This window comes from Diorhabda sublineata, chromosome 1 (assembly GCF_026230105.1).
Source record: "Diorhabda sublineata isolate icDioSubl1.1 chromosome 1, icDioSubl1.1, whole genome shotgun sequence".
Lineage (NCBI taxonomy): Eukaryota > Metazoa > Arthropoda > Insecta > Coleoptera > Chrysomelidae > Diorhabda > Diorhabda sublineata.
The window spans coordinates 10,519,214-10,540,378 of record NC_079474.1 but is presented as its reverse complement, the minus strand read 5'-3'; the positions used below and the strand labels follow the sequence as shown (position 1 = coordinate 10,540,378).

The 21,165-nt window shown below is 30.2% G+C and overlaps 1 protein-coding gene across 1 annotated transcript; it reads right to left on the bottom strand.

Annotated features, from left to right (window-relative positions):
• Positions 1 to 180: 180 nt before the first annotated feature.
• Positions 181 to 3,225, bottom strand: LOC130452018 (protein snakeskin-like). The gene is made up of 3 exons (XM_056791378.1): positions 2,992 to 3,225; positions 1,409 to 1,529; positions 181 to 1,311 (listed from the first exon to the last, which is right to left on the bottom strand). The coding sequence occupies exons 1-3, from the start codon at positions 3,031 to 3,033 to the stop codon at positions 1,091 to 1,093; spliced, it is 384 nt and encodes a 127-aa protein (XP_056647356.1). The 5' UTR covers positions 3,034 to 3,225; the 3' UTR covers positions 181 to 1,090.
• Positions 3,226 to 21,165: the final 17,940 nt, after the last annotated feature.

Below are 21,165 nucleotides of genomic sequence, written 5' to 3'. Positions count from 1 at the left end.
TTTGTATCGTAAATTATCAAATTCCCCTAGATTAGGAAACGAATTACATTCAACAACATCGCAATCTTTATTTTTGTATATCAAATTTACCTAACCTGGGAAAACTACATTTGGCAATGTCGCAATCTCTATTTAATGTCTTTCTTGGAAGATTCCTATAATTTTAAGAAATGAAACACGTTTATATACAAATCTCTATTCAACAAGTTGAAGCACATCAATATATTATTTTTTGCAACATCTCTTGAGTATATATATAATTAAAAACTATAACAAAGTATCAAAAAAATATATATATAAGTATAAAATTTATATCAGTAAAAAAATATTTGTTATAAAAATAATTTTGTTTGACAAAAAAATATATTTATGTCAGTAGTGCTACAACACTTGAAGCATTAAAACATTTTTTCAGGCACAAAACGTCGATATAAGAAAATGCCATATTTATGTAATACTTCTATATGGATAGTTCCTAAAAGTGGAAGATATTCCGACTAAGTGAAACAAATTATGTATCGTTCTCTCCTCCGAGCGCTTCAGTTAGTTCTGCGCATCTTTTACACGCATGAAGCATGCGCAGTAACGTAGGGTCCTATACCAACTATCCATATAGGAGTATTACATATATGGAAAATGCATAGAAAAGGAATTTGAGGTTATGGTATTTTCAAATTCATATCCAATAATAAAGGTATACGAGAGTAGATGAATTTTTTGTTGGACCACAATAAAAGCTTAATAACATTGATTGAAATAAAAAAAATTAATTCTTACTCCTAATAACAGAAAAATTAACACTATAAAATTGATAAACGTTGTAATTAAAAATAAACAGGTAATATCATAATAATGAATATTCAATATAAACAATGTAAAATGAATTGAAATCATTCTTATTAATAGAAAATTGCGATTTTAATAATACGGAGTACATGGAAATTATATTTGTTAACAAAATGGACGTTAATAAAGATAATTTCAAATAACTTCATAAATTTTCATTCATTTGTTATAAATTCAATAAATATGAACCGTACTGTAAAATTGTTATAAAAATATTTTGAAATTATATCAGCAAATATTGTCTTTAAAAGTCTCCTCTCCATGTTAGGAGGGAATCAAGTAAGAATAGAGCCCCATTAATGATGGCCAGAGAAGCTTTAGAAAGACCGTAGTCTCTCCATTCGGATTTGCCGTAGTCGTCGTAGATTTTGATGTTCAAAGCTCCCGCTGCTACGAAAATAGCGCAACCAACCAAGGAAAAGAATATATCGATTCTTTTGTTGAAGGGAGTACTCATTAAATAACCTTTAAAAATAAATAATAGGTGTTACAGATTTAATTGTGAAAGTGACAACGTCGGACATTTAACAATTGGAAATATTCATAAATGAAAAATATTTACCAGCAAATCCTCCTATCAAAATTATTACATAACCTCCAAACGCAACTGCTGATAATGTATCTGTATCCAAGTCATTTGTTCGACTTTTATAATGAAGACCTATACAAGCAACGGCGATAGCCTAAAAAACACATTTCTAACGATAAATCAAATATTTATACAAGTCATACTATTTTCATAACATATCATTTTTTTTATATTTAAATATCATTAATTAAAAAACCTCTGGTTATTATTTTATCAACTTAGATACAAATTCAAGTTGTCAAACATTTTTTTTAACAAATTCAAATATAGTAACTGATAAATATAATAAATAAAATAAAATAGGTACTAAAAAATTAATTTTATTTGGGTCTACAATTAAGATGTTTTCTGTAGGTTAGGCAACCATAAATCAACCTTGTTCTAGTTACCTGCAGGTCATGATTTAAATTTAACCTTGACTGTATTTTTAGATCATCATTAAAATAATATTCATGATAAACTAAAATTCTTTTTCTGTACCTTAGACTAAATATTTAAAAATGAACATTTATCTCTAAGTCAAAACCAATTAACTATTCAGTATCATTTTGTTCTAAATTCTTGTGATAATAATTGGAAACAAATACTAGAAACTGATGATTCATTTAAAGGCGTTTTTTTTTTATTAAATCATAGTTATAATAAATTTATTATCATCTATTGACACATCCTAACTCGATTACGTCAATAATATTAACAAAATTTAAATTATAGATAATAATAAACAATTCAGAACGCGAAAAAGATTCTTGCTAATGAAATAATGATCGTAACAAAGGTTACTTCATTTCTATTTCTGTTCGAGGTAATAAACGCACATCGTGGGTGTTAATAGATTTACAAATAAGTTAATTTGAATAATATCATTATTTATTTCCTGTTCTTTTTTGTGACCCGATTCAAAGAGACACAAGCGTACTACTTCCATTGTTGCCACTTTTGAATTATACACGGGAATGAAATAAATAGTAAGAAGCTATTATAGTAATATACTAAATATCTACTAGGTGTTATTAGTATTTACAGATTTTAACATCTAAAATTAAGATTCTCATATCAATATTATCAAACAAACTGGTAGCATTTGATTTATTATACTCGAAATAATTTACCAACATTAACATCTTTAAATGTGATGTTTCTAGTACTATTTTTTTAATTGGCATTAAATTGTTTATACTCAATTCTACAAACATGATGTAAAGTTTTATTTTTAGATGAAATGGCTGCCTACTGTTTATATTAACTACAGTCGAAAGAATCATATAAATTAGTTCATTTCTTTTTATAAACAAACGTATACCGAATTTAGTTAATAAAATTATATTAATGTTAGAATTATTATTAAATTATGTAAATTAGGAATGCTCTTGTAAAGCTAATATAAAAGTAGAAAAATGAAACTATAAAACGTAGTAACAAGATATGACACCCTGTATTGTTTATTATAAACTAATTTGTGAAATATTCATCTTAAGACATGGTTGATTAAGATAATATAACAATATAATTAAAATCAATTAATAATCGAATTTTTAACGTATGTAAAAACTCACCAATTCCAAAAATTTGATTATAGACAATCTACTAATAGCCATTTTGTGATATTTTGAATTTTAAATAGCCGGTTGTTGTACTAGCGTTACACTTTTTATAAGTATGTTAAATACACTTTCTTTCGACTGATCTCGTCGGCTCCACGACTTGCTACTATTATTGATTACATCCAACCTTCCAGTCACTCCACTCTCTTTCTCTCTCTCTCTCCTCACTTTTTAACACGCGATGACTTCATAGGTACAGACGACACCCTCCATTCAAATTCTGTTGTTTAAGACAGGAACGTATCAGCACATTATAACCATATTAAGAATAGGAACTGATTTATTTTTTCTGAAGAACAGAAGTCTAACTGATTAAGTTGTACACTCAAGGCAATCTATTAAAATGACTACACCATATTTTTTTTTACCATCCACGATTAGTGTTTCATCTAACTATGGACCTCTGTTCGCGAAGCTATCACTGAGATACTGAATGAATTAGAAGCATTGTGACAACTCAATGTTATGTTGATAATGTCTTCACTATCTATCACTATCTAAATGGAACAAGTTCTTTTTGAAAAACAGCAAGTACAAGATGGTAGACCATATTATAATTGAGCAGTTTGAGTGGTGGCTGCCGTGTGGATATGCTTGCGGATATTGTTCGTGAGCCCCTTCTGCCAGATACTGCTGTAGCTGGAATTATGTTGAACAGATCGGAAGATCATATGCCGGATTAGCGACATTTCTTCTATGCTCTAAGTTGTCCAAGTTTCTGGTCAATTCTAGGTCGCCTATGAGACGAATCGCTCTCCTCTGTCGAGCATCCTTAAGTATGCCTAGGAGCATAGAGGAGAGATAGATTTTTCAAAGATGGGTGAATCTAGGCTAGAATCTAAAAGATGTTGTGGAGTATACAGCTTTATTGGCCTTGAAGATGGCTCCGATTTTTGAAGCCGCCTTAACTAATTCAGCCACGTGTCTACACCAGTACATATTGCCCAATCTCAACACCCAACAAACGAATTTGCGATGACGGTGATATTTTATGTCCAGACAGAACCAAATCCTGAGCTACAGTGCCAGCTTTCTTTATAAAAACAACAGTCTTGATCGTTGCTGCATTAAACTCAATTAAATTGCTTCCACCGCACTTTAGAATGTTTTCAAGATCGGTATTGGTGACCATGCGCAACCCTGAGGAACGACCTCAAACCTGTCTGAGGTGTGTCCATCGATAGCGACCTGGATGGATTGGTCTTTAAGAAATCTACTGAGACAGTCGATAAGTGACGAAGACAAATCCAATTATTTGGAAGGTTGGCATGCCAAACTAAGTCAAAATCCTTTTATTTATCCAGTGCGATTGCTCTGGATTCTCCATATTTCTCTATTCCTTCAGTTTATGAGTTGGTGTCACGAGATAGGAGATTCCGAAAGCTGTATTGATGGTAGCTCATGATGTTAACAAACTCAAGATATCTCGAGATTTGCTGGTTAACGACTTTCTCCATGACCTTGGCAATCGCTAGGATTAAAACAATCGGACGGTAGTTTTTGGGCACCGTCTTCTTTCCTTTTTTTGATATGAGTTGCGATAAGTTTCCAATCTGCAGGGAAGACACTTATTTTATATGATAGAGAAAGAAAAGAGTTTGCATATCGAACAAGTACTTCTTGACAATATATTTAACATTGAAATATTAAAATTTTTCTTAAAAATTAGTTCGAGGTTCAACAAGCAGACGAAAAATTTTCTCAGTATATGTTAATAAAAATTTAGTTTTTATAAGAAAATATCTTGATTACTGTCCTGGAAATTTTAGCAAGGTTATAGCACATGATGAAAATGATGTCACGTTTATAAGAGTTGTAAACGGCATTACAATTAATTGTAGCTGTTGGTTTCTGGTCAGGGTTGAGGTTTATATTGATAACGTTTTTTTTTTGTTTTTTTTTTAATATTAATTGTATAAGAACACATTTTATAGTAACAAAAGAGGTTTTTGAACTGTCAAAACTACCATTTAAAAATTAAAATATTTTTGATTGGCCTGTTACTGTTTACAAAGTTTCTATCGATAATGAAATAATGATATTAACGATTTTAATAACATGATGAACTATTTAAGAATACATGTGTATTATAAACACGTAATTTAATTATTTATTGCGCAGACCAATGATGGACAAACTGTAATTAAGACAAAGGTTTTGATTCATTCATAAAATATGTGTACAAAATACATAATTATCAATAATAACACGATAAATTTAGATGATTTCGTAAGAAATTGTAATATTAATGTTTGTATCACAGCATGATGTCATTTACTGTTTAGTTATCGTTAAATGTGGTAACAACGAGGATTGTTTTCAACGGAATATTATTTTTTGTAAATAATAAGATCGAAAACGGAATTATTTAATTAGAAAACTTCCAAAAAATTAAAGAAAAAGAATAGAATAATTCGAAGACGACTCCATTTTCTAATTGTATACTTTAAAATTTTTATTGCTACAGTCTACAAAGTAAATGTATCCTTATATCTTTTATTATGTTTCTTAGTTAGTCCTTTCATAGGAAAACTTTTCTAATAAAGTCGATTTCATATCCATTGCTACAACAACAGCTGTAGAATTAAATCCTTTGGCGTAGTGGTGATATTTTATACCAATAAATGTTATAAGGATCGTGTCTTTAAATTCGAAGACCTTTTGCAGTATTTCAATTTAGAATAATTTTTTTAGTTAAGTAAACATCTAAATCAACATCACAAATTATTATCTATACTGTTAATAACTCATTGATGATCCATTTCACCAAACTATGACTAAGCCCAATATTATAATTGAACAATTTGAAACAAAATCTTATGATTCATATTTTTTAACTACAATATTCCAACCCTTAAGATGCACGCCACTTTATAATCATTATTAATTTGAATATACACCTGTACAGTAGATTAGGAAAGTGGCACGTCTCGAAATCATGGATATAAATCCTTCCATTATCAACAGCTGGTTCAATTGTGTGCATTTCGTAATAATTTCTTTTATTATACACGGAAAACAGAATTTTAGTTAATGAGGACAGAATAATGTAAATTCTAAGGAAAAAAGTTCTTTCTTATGATAATTAACAAGAAAATAAAATTTTACAGACAAACCTTAAATTTATAGTTTTTTAAACTAAAACAAATGTATATGATCCTATCACCGTCGCCATCTTCTGAAAAAAAGTTAAAACTACGTGATAATAATTTCTAAATAACCTGCAATAAAAATGATGTAGTTTAATTATGTATTTCACTCCCCAAAGTCTGTTTTCATAAATGAATTCAAATAAATATCATATTATTGAGTTTAAGAAAGTTTTAGAAATTAATTTACATTGTTATTAATGCGCCATCTTCTATACAGCCGCCAAATTACTTGTATTGGATTCCGAGATCTATGTAGAAGATTGATATAGTTAAAGCAGCTACGGAAAGAGGGCGGAACGTTACATTATGAATAAATGATAATAAATTTGATTAATTTCAAGAGAAACGTCATTGAGTAGTGGAAAAACTGATTTAAATATATTTGTTAAAGGCATTATTAACGTTTTAGAGTTATATATAGAGTTAAATAATTTATTTTACTTTTGCCACCTATTGAGTAAAAGCTCTATTACTATGTTAGACGTAGCTACAACTTTTACGTGGAGATAGAAAGATTATGAGATCAACAGGAATGAAAAATCCAGAAAAACAGTGTTTCAAAATAAATTAGGTCAACTCTAGTATTTTTCTAATTCCAAAAATCATTTTTTTATGATTTGCTTTCATTGCTTGTATAATTTTTGAAGTCATTAATTATTTTCGCCACCTCTTGCGTAAAAGCTAAATTACTGAATAATATTGGATAATTTCCTGCTTTTACGTGATTCTAAATTTTACGTCACGATGAAGAAAAATGGGATCGATAGAAATAAAAATTCAAGAAAAACAGCAACTTAAAGTACCTATTTTATTGCCCACAAAAGTCATATTCTTGTATTTGTAATTCAATTTTGGATGGCTTTTATTTTGATTTCTAAACATATTAATTCTTTAATATTGTTTTCGCCATCTTATGAGTGGAAGACATACAACGAAATATTTTGCATAAAATTTTAGTATATTAAATTATGGGATTAAAAAGATGAAGATAAATCATTTCCAAGTATTTCAAATACAGTTTTTCGTGTCTATTATGGAATTTAGACTAATATTTCGAATTCTTGAATATTTTATTCGTTTCCAATTATCTAGCGCCATCTATTGAGGAGTAGGCTGATATACTTCCTCATTAAAAAGTTAATCATACTATATAATGAAAGTTTTTATACACCTCCACATTTTTCAATGCTGAATAATAATTAACAATATGCTTTAAATTAAAAAGATTTTTATAATTAATATTATGTTCTGATTAAAAGTTTGAATAATTTTACCATCAAATCTGTGATGTGAGAAACTCATTTTGTGTAATTTTCCTTATTTTCAATTTCACAAAAAGGCTGTAGACAAATGAATGTTTCCGTGTTTGATTTATTCGGATAAAATGTCTCGTTATTCGCAGCTGCTACTAAAACGTTTCCGCAACTTTCGAATATAACGTCGAGAAATTCTGGATACCAAATAATCAAATTGATGTTTTGAGGGAATAAAACGAAGACAGAAACATTTATTACCGAAAAAGAAGTATTTATACATAAATAACGATGAGGCTAGCGCTTCCAAAGAACAACGAGTTTCCAAAGGGTGTTGAATTTAATGTCACAAACGTAATTGATATGTAGATTAATGAATGCCGATATTTTTTATTTTAAAGCTACGTTATAAAGCAAATCAAGCTATAAGTTAAGGTTATAAAGTAACTTTGACCTGGTTTTATTTATTTATTTTTTTCGACTGATTATTACAGACAGGTTTCTAAAGTTTTACGGGACGCAACAAGCACATAACTTATTAGCAATACCGTTTTCTGTCATCTTCTGTGCTTGACCGAAAATGAATTGCGCCCCAGAGAAACCGAGTTATTATCTTCTTGACCTCTATCGTCCCCTTTCAAAAGAATGCTTCACGAGTCGTTGTTATGGTCAATATTGTTTCAACTTACAGACAACGTACACAATAAAAAATTCAGACTTAAAATTATTACTCTATACAGTATAACAATTTAGAATGTTTATCAGGTTTAGGATCATAGAAATCATTATTTTTTTTACTTTATTTATGGTAAAGCTTAATCATTATATTATTTTAAATTTTTCGAATGTTTATTATTGACAATAAGAATATTTTTTAAATATTGAGAATATTTTTTGTATGATTTTAACAGTGTACATTGAAGGTGTGGAGAATTTCTTTTTGAAAAGGTCGCAATGTCTCCATTATGTAACAAGATTAAGATGAAACGAGATTCATGTTTAATGGTACGTTCTATACTACTAGCTACACAGTCTGTACATTATCTACCCTTTTTAAAAAAACAAAATCAGGAGCTCGAATGGTTCCTTATAGAGTAGAAGTATTCACCTGTAATTGATTTTTTGTAATAAATAAACTCCTATGTGATGTAATAAATGTTATATAAATCGTGTATGACTGTTAATTGATTAAAAAAATGGAGTATACAAATTGTTTTTGATATTCATCACTATACTAAGAAAATAGGAACTTTTGTTTGAAAAAATTGATAAAAACTGTTGTAGTAGTAATATCGAGATCATATTTCAGATTCGTTGTTTTGGAAGATTCTTTTATATAAAAAAAATCGACAATGGTTTTAAGCTTAGTGTTTACGAGATACAGAGTTATACATTTCTATTAAAAAAAGGACATATATTTTACAAAATTCTAAAAACTGTTGAAGTTGGACAAACGAATTGATGTTTCAGGTCAATTTTTTTGAAAAATTCATTTACGACTATATAGAAAAAATTCGATAATGTTCTAAAGCTAGGCTGTTTCTGAGATACACAGTTTTAAATTACTATACTAACAAAATAGGAACTTTGAAAGATTTATTTATATAGAAAAAAATCGAAACGTTCCTTAGCTAGCCATTTCCGAAATACAGAGTTATACATTTCTATACAAAAAAAAATAGGAACATTGTTTTTGAAAAGTCGTGAAAACTGTTGAAATGTCGAGTTTATTTTTCAGGTCAATTCTTTTGAAATATTCAATTATATAGAAAAAAAAAACGACAACGTTCTGAAGCTAGTCGTTTCCGAGATACAGAGTTCTATACAAAAAAATAGGAATATTTATTTTAAAAAATTCTAGAAACTGTTGGAGTTGAAATATCGAGTTGATATTTCAGGTCAATTATTTTGAAAGAATTCGTTTATATAGAAAAAAATCGACAACGTTCCAAAGCTTGTTGTTTCCGAGATACAGAGTTATACATTTCAATAAAAAAAATATAGGAACATTTATTTTAAATAATTCTAAAAACGGTTGACGTTGAAATATCGAGTTCATATTTTGGGGTCAATTTTTTGAAAGATTCATTTGTATAGAAAAAAATCGACAACGTTCTAAAAGTTGATGTTTCCGAGATACAGAGTTATACATGACTATACAAAAAAAAATAGGAACATTGATTTTGAAAAGTCGTGAGAACTGTTGAAATGTCGAGTTGATATTTCAGGTCAATAATTTTGAAAAAATTCGTTTATATAGAAAAAAATCGACAACGTTCTGAAGCTGGTCGTTTCCGAGATACACAGTTATACATTACTATATTAAAAAATATGAACATTCATTTAAAAAAATAATAAAAACTGTTGTAGTTATGATATCGAAATAATATTTCAGATCCGTTGTTTTGGAAGATTCTTTTATATAAAAAAAATCGACAACGTTTTAAAACTTGTCGTTTCCGAGATACATAGTTATACATTACTATACTAAAAAAATAGGAAAATTGATTTTGAAATGTCGTGAAAACTGTTGAAATGTCGAGTTTATTTTTCAGGTCAATTCTTTTGAAATATTCAATTATATAGAAAAAAAACGACAACTTTCTGAAGCTAGTCGTTTCCGAGATACAAAGTCATACATTACTATTTTGAAAAATATGAACATTTATTTAAGAAAATAATAAAAACTGTTGTAGTTGTGATATCGAGATCATATTTCAAATAAGTTGTTTTGAAAGATTCATCTATATAGAAAAAAAATCGACAACGTTCTAAAAGTTGATGTTTCCGAGATACAGAGTTATACATGACTATACAAAAAAAAATAGGAACATTGATTTTGAAAAGTCGTGAGAACTGTTGAAATGTCGAGTTGATATTTCAGGTCAATAATTTTGAAAAAATTCGTTTATATAGAAAAAAATCGACAACGTTCTGAAGCTAGTCGTTTCCGAGATACAGAGTTCTATACAAAAAAATAGGAATATTTATTTTAAAAAATTCTAGAAACTGTTGGAGTTGAAATATCGAGTTGATATTTCAGGTCAATTATTTTGAAAGAATTCGTTTATATAGAAAAAAATCGACAACGTTCCAAAGCTTGTTGTTTCCGAGATACAGAGTTATACATTTCAATAAAAAAAATATAGGAACATTTATTTTAAATAATTCTAAAAACGGTTGACGTTGAAATATCGAGTTCATATTTTGGGGTCAATTTTTTGAAAGATTCATTTGTATAGAAAAAAATCGACAACGTTCTAAAAGTTGATGTTTCCGAGATACAGAGTTATACATGACTATACAAAAAAAAATAGGAACATTGATTTTGAAAAGTCGTGAGAACTGTTGAAATGTCGAGTTAATATTTCAGGTCAATAATTTTGAAAAAATTCGTTTATATAGAAAAAAATCGACAACGTTCTGAAGCTGGTCGTTTCCGAGATACACAGTTATACATTACTATATTAAAAAATATGAACATTCATTTAAAAAAATAATAAAAACTGTTGTAGTTATGATATCGAAATAATACTTCAGATCCGTTGTTTTGGAAGATTCTTTTATATAAAAAAAAATCGACAACGTTTTAAAACTTGTCGTTTCCGAGATACATAGTTATACATTACTATACTAAAAAAATAGGAAAATTGATTTTGAAATGTCGTGAAAACTGTTGAAATGTCGAGTTTATTTTTCAGGTCAATTCTTTTGAAATATTCAATTATATAGAAAAAAAACGACAACTTTCTGAAGCTAGTCGTTTCCGAGATACAAAGTCATACATTACTATTTTGAAAAATATGAACATTTATTTAAGAAAATAATAAAAACTGTTGTAGTTGTGATATCGAGATCATATTTCAAATAAGTTGTTTTGAAAGATTCATCTATATAGAAAAAAAATCGACAACGTTCTAAAAGTTGATGTTTCCGAGATACAGAGTTATACATGACTATACAAAAAAATAGGAACATTGATTTTGAAAAGTCGTGTGAACTGTTGAAATGTCGAGTTGATTTTTCAGGTCAATTATTTTGAAAGAATTCGTTTATATAGAAAAAAATCGACAACGTTCCAAAGCTTGTTGTTTCCGAGATACAGAGTTATACATTTCAATACAAAAAATATAGGAACATTTATTTTAAATAATTCTAAAAACGGTTGAAGTTGAAATATCGAGTTCATATTTTGGGTTCAATTTTTTGAAAGATTCATTTGGATAGAAAAAAATAGACAACGTTTTGAAGCTTGTCGTTTCCGAGATAAAGAGTTATACATTTCAATACAAACAAACTAGGAACATTGATTTTGAAAAGTCGTGAGAACTGTTGAAATGTCGAGTTTATTTTTCAGGTCAATTCTTTTGAAATATTCAATTATATAGAAAAAAAAAACGACAACATTCTGAAGATCGTCGTTTCCGAGATACGGAGTTATACATTTCAATACAAAAAATATAGGAACATTTATTTTAAATAATTCTAGAAACTGTTGGAGTTGAAATATCGAGTTGATATTTCAAGTCAATTATTTTGAAAGAATTTGTTTTTATAGAAAAAAATCGACAACGTTCCAAAGCTTGTTGTTTCCGAGATACAGAGTTATACATTTCAATACAAACAAACTAGGAACATTGATTTTGAAAAGTCGTGAAAACTGTTGAAATGTCGAGTTCATTTTTCAGGTCAATTCTTTTGAAAGATTCAGTTATATTGGAAAAAAATAGACAATGTTCTGAAGCTAGTCGTTTCCGAGATTCAGAGTTATACATTACTATACTAAGAAAATAAGAGTTTTTGTTAAAAACAATCATAAAAATTGTAGATATTGTAATACTGAGCTCATATTTTTAGTCACTCATTTTGAAAGATTCATTTATATAGAAAACAATCGACAACGTTCTAAAGCTAGCCATTTCCGAGATACAGAGTTATACATTTCTATACAAAAAATATAGGAACATTTATTTTAAATAATCGTAAATACTGTTGAAGTTGAAATATCGAGTTTATATTTCGGGTCAATTGTTTTGAACGATTCATTTGTGTAGAAAAAAATCGGCAACGTTTTAAAACTTGCCGTTTCCGAGATACAGAGTTATACATTACTATACTAAAAAAATAGTAACATTCATTTTGAAAAGTCGTGAAAACTGTTGAAATGTCGAGTTGATATTTCAGGTCAATAATTTTGAAAAAATTCGTTTATATAGAAAAAAATCGACAACGTTCTGAAGCTGGTCGTTTCCGAGATACACAGTTATACATTACTATATTAAAAAATATGAACATTCATTTAAAAAAATAATAAAAACTGTTGTAGTTATGATATCGAAATAATATTTCAGATCCGTTGTTTTGGAAGATTCTTTTATATAAAAAAAAATCGACAACGTTTTAAAACTTGTCGTTTCCGAGATACATAGTTATACATTACTATACTAAAAAAATAGGAAAATTGATTTTGAAATGTCGTGAAAACTGTTGAAATGTCGAGTTTATTTTTCAGGTCAATTCTTTTGAAATATTCAATTATATAGAAAAAAAACGACAACTTTCTGAAGCTAGTCGTTTCCGAGATACAAAGTCATACATTACTATTTTGAAAAATATGAACATTTATTTAAGAAAATAATAAAAACTGTTGTAGTTGTGATATCGAGATCATATTTCAAATAAGTTGTTTTGAAAGATTCATCTATATAGAAAAAAAATCGACAACGTTCTAAAAGTTGATGTTTCCGAGATACAGAGTTATACATTACTATACTAAAAAAATAGGAACATTGATTTTGAAGTGTCGTGAAAACTGTTGAAATGTCGAGTTCATTTTTCAGGTCAATGCTTTTGAAAGATTCAATTATATAGAAAAAAAATCGACAACTTTCTGAAGCTAGTCGTTTCCGAGATACACTACTATTTTAAAAAATATGAACATTTATTTAAGAAAATAATTCTAAAAACTGTTGGAGTTGAAATATCTAATTGATATTTTCGGGTCAATTCTTTCGAAAGATTCATTTATATAGAAAAAAAATCGACAACGTTTTTAGGCCGGTTGTTTCCGAGATACAGAGATTTAAATTACTATGTTGAAATAAAATTTGAACATAATCTCGTAATCCTATTAATTTGAATTATATTTATTTCATCCCAATTATACAAATTTTTCATGTCATTTACGTCCGTCTTCAATTGTTCAATACATTTTACCTATAAATAAATACTCGTAGCAAATTTTCCCGAGACATTCATACTATATTTTCCACTTGTACAAATTCTCAGCTCATAATAAATGTAAAATGTATGTTAGCGCGGTTTTGATGTCCCTTCGAGATCCATTATCCTAATTAAATTATATAAAACTTCCTTTTACATCCACTCCCTTGTTCATCCATTGTTTACCACGTGTATCTAACAAAAAAATACATTTCTCTCCAATTATAATAAGGAGAGAGCCATGATCTACCACGTTACCTCACCGGTGTAATATTTATATGAGTACATATATTAAATTACTTATTCTTCTGACATGGTTCTGGAATAAGGCAGTGCAATCTGCCAAGGAATTCTCAACAGACCGGTAGCTTGATATAGTATTTAATAATGCAGAAGTGCCACTACCCAGAGCTAGATATTAAGTGTTGCCGGGGCTTCTATTAAGCCGGGCCTGCAACGTGAGAGTAAAGTATTGCTACAGCATAATAAGTGTTTCAAGTTTAACATTACATGATTTTCACAGTAAGAAACGTGAGTTCTATCACACAGTACGGAATGTAGACGTAAATACTGACTGTACTGACCTACATACGTACTAGAAAGACACAAAAAAGCTTTTTAAAACCTTTCGATTTTTGATATTTAACTTTATAACTTGTATAACTTGTTCCCAAATCTTAAAAAATAATGGAGAGTTTACTATACGAGGGTTTTGAGATAGGTAAGTAAAAATAAATATCTAGTTTTGGTTTGTTTTACGAAATTCTCCATTCATTCAAGATCAATATCCTTTTGCATAAGTTTTTATCGATTGACGAAGCATTTTTTCCATTTCGATTGAGGTAGGTCCCTCCAAAACCTTCACCTCGTAATTTATTTTTGATCTGCGAAAATAAGAAGAAATCATTGGGTGCCAAACAAGGATGACCCGGCTGTCCGTTTTTGTTTGGACTGGTATGTGACAGCTCGCATTATCATTGGTTTTCCTGATTTTTGGTCAACAAATGCTGGAATATCATTCAGAATTGACCAATCTACGTTACTCTAATGGAAATGTGGCCACATGCCCAGTTATTTAGAAAAAACAGGCGACCATATGCTTCGTGGTATCTCGCGCGTGGACAACTTTTGTTGGATTTGGCTCATCTTGAAACACTCATACAGTCGATTCTTGTTTAGTTTGAGATTCATATGCATAGATCCATGATTCATCGCCTGTCACGATCTTATAGACTTTTTTTGAAGCATCGCGTATCCAACGCGAGCAAATCTTTTTGACAGCCAAATGCTCATGCAATATGGAAAGTATGAGAGTGAAATTAATGCTCAAGTAGGTCTCAATCTCACGTTATCTCATATCACGATTTTGCATTATCAGTTTACGCACACTATTAATGTTTCTTGCACGACCTTCACATTCATCCTGCAGCGAAGTGAGATCAAGATTGAATTCGGAAAACCAGCAAAATACAGTGGTTCCAGATGGTGCTTCCTCACCAAAAGTCGTAGGACATCATTGCCCAAAGAGCACTCGTAAGACACACGTTCTGAGTACGTTTACCGTAAAAAATGTCAGAATTTAGAATTGCAATGTTAAATTTGACGTATTCATATCAGTCCTTCTAACAATAGAACTGTTTATAATGAATCCAAGAAAGACTAAAATGAAAAATAAAAGCCCTTTGGTATTTTGAAACTATTGTATTGTAAAGAAATAAATTGGAATGAAAAAATGTTGTTAAACGAATAATTTTCCGAATTTATGATATCAAATTGACGGATACAAACACTTTGGACTGTATAGGAGATTACAGAATATGCAAGACCTCCTGTTGGTTTAGTTGCCACACTCACGGCCGTTTCCTAAGACTTGATTAAAATTTACAAACAAATTATGATACTTCTGGTGTCCTCTAGCATCAATTCCGATGAAATCTAATAATAAAGTTGATGTTAGTTGTGATAAAATTAGTATTTATACCAATAGTATCATCTTGAACCACACGTCTAGTAATAGAGACCCTTTAAATCAATTTCCCAAAGAAAACAAGCTGCCAAACTGTTAGAAGGAAATTCATGATTAATTTCCCAATACATCTTACATCTTAGAGAATGTGCGGATAGATACATATCAACGTTTTCGATGATTTAATTACAATTTGAATACCAAATAGTATAATAGCGAGGCGCCACCTCCAGGACCGGCTCTAAAATATTTCAAACATGGAAGAAAATATGTAATTATGAAGTTTTTATTACATCTCAATGTTATAATCTAAAATATTCATTATTTCGAAAAGAAAAACGTATACACTATTACAGATCTCCATAGAGATCCTCTTGGGGATGGTTCCAATCAAATTGAAGAGAAAAATGGTTCAATTGATATACTTTTCTTTAATTTCTTATTTCTTAGACCTTTTGATATAATAATGCTTCTAAATATTCTTGATTTTAGGTCTCTTCTGTTTTAAAACTAGTTTTTTTAATAATTTTTGGACGATAAAATTTGACGTTTCGACTTTCCTTTATCAAGTCTTTATCAAAATATATTTTGAAGCACATTTAGAAGCATTAATATAGTTTCTATACCAAGTCCCTTGGTTGCTCTCGACTAGCTCTGCATAAATGAAATTTCCTACTTGTTTCCATAGAACTAGAATGTTGGATGGCATTTTTTACGGGCAATATGTGATGCTCTGCTCCCCTTTAAAAGCAATAATTAGTAACTGAGTTGCCTCAAGCTTAGGTAGGTCGTCGGAAATAGTCCGGTCAATTTAGTCATAAAAATAGTGGTCAAATAACAAAAATTCCCGGAAAAATATCCCAAATATTGCTGGGATTTACTATTACAAATTAAGTTTTGAAAGTTCCCATCGATCCTATTCGGGGTCAAAGGTATTGGATTTTTCTCACTATCGGTATGTTTTATCATAAAAAACGCCAAAACTAAGTTGTAGATCTCAAAATTCTTTACAAAAATTGTATCCAGGCACGTTTATACATGATCAGGCACTTAAGATAAGTAGAAATACCAGTTCGTCTCTTTTATATATATTCAGAACAGAGCGTAGTGGCGCATTCGTTTGCAAAATTGTTTTAAGTCGTAATTTTTTTAAAGTGTAGGATGACACTTGATATCTTGATATCTTTTGATATTATTGCTTAAGCAACGAAAAGCTGAATAAGCCAGAAAAAAATGCATTTTTGACAATGAATTATTTTGTCTTTATATTTTTTATTATATTTCGAACGAAAAAATCCTTACACCTATTATCGTATCTCCAACCCATTGATTTTTCTGAATTAAATATATATACCTCAAAAATTGATATGTTATGATTTTTAAATTTTTATCAAATATTTCAACTATCTTAAGTAACTTAATCTAAATAGATTTGAAGAATTTTGTTTTTTGAGAGAATGGTCGACGACGCGCTTCAAAAATTATTTGCTATTTTTCAGCAGTAATACGTTTAAAAAATATTCTATAAAAATATTTTATAGAACTTTTTTTGGTAATTGAAAATATCTCAGGAATGGTAACTCTAAAGGAATAAAATTGCATTTTTGTAGAGAATTTTAAGATCTACAAGTTGGGTTTGAGGTTTTTTTTTGATAAAAATTACCGTTTTAGAGAGGAATCCAAGAAACCTATGACCTTTGATCCCGAATAACTTTTGTACCACACGTAGGATCGATGAGGATTTTTAAAACTTTATTTGTAATGGTAAACCCAGCTCTCCACCAATATTTGGCTTTACAGAAATTTTTGTTATTGCTTCGAAATAAGCTCGCGAATTTGGTCTTTAGGCCGGCCCCGTCCAGTATAATAGAATTTTAAAATTCGGCGAATTCGCACGGTGCCTTTCATCTGTTTTTTATAAATGGCGGACGCGCATTTGATGTTTCCTTCTATAAATTTTTTCATAGAAGTTGGTTTATTTACAATATTCCTTTTAAAAAATTTCTAGGAAAGTCTATTTATTTATTTCTTTTTGTTCTATAACTTTGAAGAATTTTATTTAGGTATATAAATGATTCTTCAAGTGATATTCATGAGTAAATTATCATAAGTTGAGTGTATTGTTAGTGTAAATAATTTTATAACCAAAAGATTGGTACACTTGGTTACTTTTCGAAATAATACCTGAAGAAAGTGAAACATTTGTCATATCTGTAACAAGCTTTTTAATACCGTCTTCAATCAATTCCAGTAAAGTACAAAACTGACTTTGAAACTTCTGAAAATTCCGTAGACAAAGTAATGGTGATTCTGCGATTTTCTTTAACTATTCCGTAAACTCGTTAAACTAGGTCATCTGAAACGACATATTTGCGTCCTTGGCTCCCTTCAGCATGCACATCACTACGGCCATCTTTAAACTTTCGATACCATTCACGCACAACACCATCAGTCATGAAATTTTCCCCATTATTCGCCTGTAGAAAACGAATCACACTTCGCAATTCACACTTGACGGGAGCATCAATAATGGCGGGCATGTTTACGTGGCTGTAGCACAACGCCGATTGACGCCTGAATGTCGTAGTTACCTACAGCGCGTGTCCGCTTTCTTCTGCCCGCGTAGCATCTGCACTATCTATCGGAGGTTGAAAAAAAAAAACGGCTCTCGTAAATTAAGAACGTAAGGAATAGTGTTTATTAATTCACTACTCGAATAGAAAGAGCGTGAATAAATACGAAAAACGATACATTATTTTAAATGTCTATCTATATTGATCGGTCTGCAGTTTCATCATTCTATCTCTCATATTCCAAGCAATTCCACTACCTTTTCGTCGACCAGTGTTAATAGTTTTGATATTTTTGAAATGATACCGGGACACCGGGTATATGTTGATTCAAAACCCTTACTTAGAAACTAACTTGAACATGATAAATATTGTATTTGAAATGTAAATTTATGATTTGAATTACGTTCCCCATCTTGCTCAAACATGTTCGATTAAATTGTCTAATATAAGCTTTTGTTCGACTTCTCACGTTGCAGCTATTGAGAAAATGATAAGAATTTTATTTGAAGGGATAAGCCAACTTCAAACCGATATTACGGCGTTTTCTTTTCGATCGATTTTAATATCTTGATTTTGGAAAAAGGATTTTGTAAAACGAATCCACGGTCGTATCAATTCATCAACGAATAAAAATCTTATATGTTGCATTATGCGAAGGAAGAGTGAATAATTCAAATGAAAAATTGACGTTTCATATGAAAACACGTATTATAATACGTGATAATTCCCCAGTAAACAATGGAACAGTAGCAAATAGAGGGATTAAAGGACCACAAGGATAAATATTATTCTATTTGAGCCATGCAAATATCGTAGATACATATAACGATAATTGGAAACAAAGGATGAATGGAAAACCATTTTTAATTCATTTAATATAGCATATAGAGACAGTTTAATTGTTTCATTATTAATATCTAAGAAAAAATTCGATAAAAAAATCACTGTTACATATCTTAATTAAATAAAAAGTGGTTTTATATTAACTAATTCCACTGGTTGTGACGGAAATGTTTTTGACGGAAGTTGGTGTCTGTTTCTGATAATTATTGCGTCATATTTAAAAAGGACGGGACAGGAGGTCGAAGACAACTGTTCATTACCTGTAATTTTGCCTTATTTTAAACATTTCTAATTTATTTTTTGCATAATCTAACTCATAATCATATAGTTTTAGGAAACGTCCAGTAAACTTCTAGTCTGAAAGAGGGGGGGCGTCAAATCCAGTAGTTCTGATTTTTTGCTCATTTATTTATAATGTTAGTCCAATGAATAATTTAAATTTGTGATCTCGAGTGCTGAAAGCAACCTTATCAAAAATCGAAAAAACCATTAAATTTTAGACTTTATTTCAGCTTTTGACAATTTTAACCCTGAAGCACTAGTTTTTTGACAATACCTACATAATACATTTTCAAAGTAGACTAAATTTGCTACAATTTGAAACCAAAACCGTCTTTGTAGACCCAACAGTTTCTGAGATAAAGCTATTTAGAATATATAAATGTTTTCAAACTTGTCAATTATTAGCAATATTTTTTTGTTCTGTGGTCTTAGCGAATTTTGATCTTGTTTCTTCCAAAAAAATATCCCCCTCCCCCCACTAACGTAAGCCAGATTCTTTATAAATAGAATGCTATATAAAAAATTTTACCTAGTTGATTGATTATATTTCCAATTTCCTCACAACATTCAAGTACTCCAGGCAGAGGAAGATGCTGATAGGCTCATCATCACTACAGCTGTAACTGTTGCCTCTACCCACGATGTAGTGGTAGTCATTGATGAGGACATTGACTTGTTGATCATCCTCACTGCGATCGCAAGGCAACGTGAAATTTTTTTCAGCAAATCTGGAAGAGGTAAAGCGTCAGATGTCATGTCACCTCTCCAAATTCCTCCTTGAAACCAGAGCTCTTCCTTTTCATTCATGCCTTCAGTGGATGTGACTCAACATCTTGCTTCTTTGGCATAGGGAAGAAGCAAATGATCTCCATGTTTGAAAAGAGTACCGACGTTGCAGAGGAAGCTGCGGTTTTTCTCGACAACGACTCTATATCTGACGAAATAGCAGCAGCGGGAGAGCGAGTCACACTTGCTCTTTACGGAGGCAACCCTAACACTCTAAACCTTGACGAGCTGCGCTACCATCCATTTGCGAGGGCTGCAACATAAAAAGCTTCAATCTGTCCAGGTTACCTCCTACACGAGACGCTGTTCGGTTTCACTTGCAGGCAATGCAGAGGAACCTCCTGTGACAACGTTCCGGATGTTGCACTTGAAATTGACTTTTATTCCATTGAAGGTAAGGACCTGCCCGACGTGGACATGAAGGAGGATGTCTTGTGGGCACAAGACATCGATGAGACATCCCCTTCCCCAGACAGGGATCCACATACGGAAGAACCCCTACCTTGCCGTTTCAAGAGGGAAAAATTTACTCAATTTACTCCCTTGAATTGTCTTGAATTAAATTTATTCTCATATTGTACTGAGATTATTTTTTTATTGAATTATATTTAACTTTCTTGTTGAACATCCCTTCATAAAAAGTACAGAAATATTATGGCTTCGATAGTACCTACAACAGGGTTAGAAAGATAAAAATGAAAATTGTAAAGAGGGGGGGATTATTGACCCCTCAAAACTCTTCAGAATCCACTGACTTATGTTGGGGGGAGGTATTTTTTTGGGATAAACAGGATCAAAATACACTCAGAACAACAAATATTGCTAAAAATTGACCAAGTTTGAAAACATTTATATATTCTAAATAGCTTTATCTCAAAACGTTGGGTTAATAAAGACGGTTTTGATCTCAAATTGTAGCAAATTTTGTCTACTTTAGAAATGCATTGTATAGATATTGTCAAAAAACTAGTGCTTCAGGGTTAAAATTGCCAAAAACTGAAGTAAAATCGAAAATTTCACGGTTTTTTCGATTTTTGAAAAGGTTGCGT